Here is a 2132-nt window from a genome sequence, read left to right as displayed (position 1 = left end):
TGGGTCTATGTGGAGGAGGACGCAGTTGGGGACGCATGGGTTGCAGTAGACGCCGGATAATGGAAGGTGTCTGGGATACGGGAGGTTGTATTGGAGGTCCTATGGGGCTGATGATTCACATTCAATGAACATACCATGAAACATACATGTAACATGTTACTTCTTCTCGCCAGCTGCTTCTGATCTGGTCCTTCACGCGGCTCTGGTCCAGGAGACGGCGTACATTGAGGACCGGCCCCTGCACATGCTGTACTGCGCCGCCGAAGAGAATTGTCTGTCCAGCACCGCTCGCAATGCCAACTGGCCGTACGGCCACCGCCGGCTCCTGCGCTTCTCCTCCCAGATACACAACAACGGGCGGGCGGACTTCCGGCCCAAGGCGGGCAGACACTCCTGGGTGTGGCACGAATGCCACGGGTAAGCGGACAAAGATGGACGCTGTGACCCCCCAACATCCGGCCCACGTGGGCTTCACTCCGGGGGCCTCAGCAACAGTCCTTTCCCCAAATAAAATCCACACCGGCCATGTGATTGCCACGGAAACCGAACGAGGAACATAGATTGGCTCCTTCATCTACACCAAACCGCGGGGGTGGAGGCACCTCCCCCTAAGAGCCTAACTTCCTCCTGCAGGGTGACACAGACAGGAGGTAGCCATGAGTCTGCCCCTCCCCCTGCAGGGTGACACAGACAGGAGGTAGCCATGAGTCTGCCCCTCCCCCTGCAGGGTGACACAGACAGGAGGTAGCCATGAGTCTGCCCCTCCCCCTGCAGGGTGACACGGTGACAGGAGGTAGCCATGAGTCTGCCCCTCCCCCTGCAGGGTGACACAGACAGGAGGTAGCCATGAGTCTGCCCCTCCCCCTGCAGGGTGACACAGACAGAAGGTAGCCATGAGTCTGCCCCTCCCCCTGCAGGGTGACACAGACAGGAGGTAGCCATGAGTCTGCCCCTCCCCCTGCAGGGTGACACAGACAGGAGGTAGCCATGAGTCTGCCCCTCCCCCTGCAGGGTGACACAGACAGAAGGTAGCCATGAGTCTGCCCCTCCCCCTGCAGGGTGACACGGTGACAGGAGAGGTTGGTATACTGAAGCCATTGTCATATGATGTTCTCACACGCGTGTGTCTCCTCAGGCATTACCACAGCATGGACATTTTCACACACTATGACCTGCTCACGTCAAACGGGACCAAAGTGGCCGAGGGACACAAGGCCAGCTTCTGCCTGGAGGACACGGAGTGCCAGGAACGTAAGTAGTGTCCTGCCTGAGGTCCTACAGGTGTCCCCGGATGGGAGAGCACGCTCCATCTTCCCACGTGGGGATCTTCTCTCCCCCATTCTTATACTTTGTGGTGTTTCCGGGGTGAAGGTCACAGAGTTCCTCCGGACTTGGAGATTAGAGTCATGGGGGGGGTGGAATAGGTAGTATGTCCTCCTGTACCCGGAGCTTTGCCTAAGGAGGAAGGAGCTCCACCCATCAGGTTTCTGTGTCTCCGCCTCCTCCACCCATCGGGTTTCTGTGTCTCCGCCTCCTCCACCCATCGGGTTTCTGTGTCTCCGCCTCCTCCACCCATCGGGTTTCTGTGTCTCCGCCTCCTCCACCCATCGGGTTTCTGTGTCTCCGCCTCCTCCACCGCTGGTGCTGAAGAACCGTCTGGAAGGTAAAACTCAGAAGCTGGAACGGCTTTCCTCGGTCACTGGGGGATGGGGGAACATTTCCCGGGAACGTCTTTATGGGTTTAGGAGTTCAGCCAACTCCTCCCCCGAAAATGAGACCTCCCCCGGAAATAAGACCTCCCCCGAAAATAAGACCTGCCCCGAAAATAAGACCTCCCCCGAAAATAAGACCTCCCATGAAAATAAGACCTCCCCCGAAAATAAGACCTCCCCCGATACCTTGTGACACGGAGGACCCCGATCAGGACTAGAGGAACCATCTACCTAGAGGACCCTGAAGACCATTCAAGGTGGATGTCTTCTATGGAAGATCCTGAAGGACCAGACATATCCTGACATCACAGTGATCAGCAGGTGGCCAGGGAAAAGGAAGAGCAGCAAATGGGCGGGGATAGGGGCAGAGCAGCAGGGAGCTATGCAAGGGAGTACAGCGGAAGTGATACGGGACACAGA

General features: G+C 57.7%; 1 protein-coding gene across 1 annotated transcript in view; it reads left to right on the top strand.

The window, feature by feature from the left end:
- Positions 1 to 154: 154 nt before the first annotated feature.
- LOC108804068 (lysyl oxidase homolog 3-like) overlaps positions 155 to 2132 on the top strand; it is a gene marked incomplete at both ends in the record, with an annotated part of 5583 nt that continues 3605 nt past the window's right edge. Inside the window, 2 exons of the mRNA XM_018575834.1 lie at positions 155 to 417; positions 1136 to 1251. Of these exons, the coding sequence (XP_018431336.1) occupies positions 155 to 417; positions 1136 to 1251 (379 nt within the window). The remainder of the gene's footprint in view (positions 418 to 1135; positions 1252 to 2132) is intronic.

This window comes from Nanorana parkeri, unplaced genomic scaffold, assembly GCF_000935625.1.
Source record: "Nanorana parkeri isolate BGI_ZX_2015 unplaced genomic scaffold, ASM93562v1 scaffold4977, whole genome shotgun sequence".
Taxonomy (NCBI): domain Eukaryota; kingdom Metazoa; phylum Chordata; class Amphibia; order Anura; family Dicroglossidae; genus Nanorana; species Nanorana parkeri.
The sequence above is the reverse complement of the archived record's forward strand: the minus strand, read 5'-3'. Positions and strand labels throughout refer to the sequence as shown.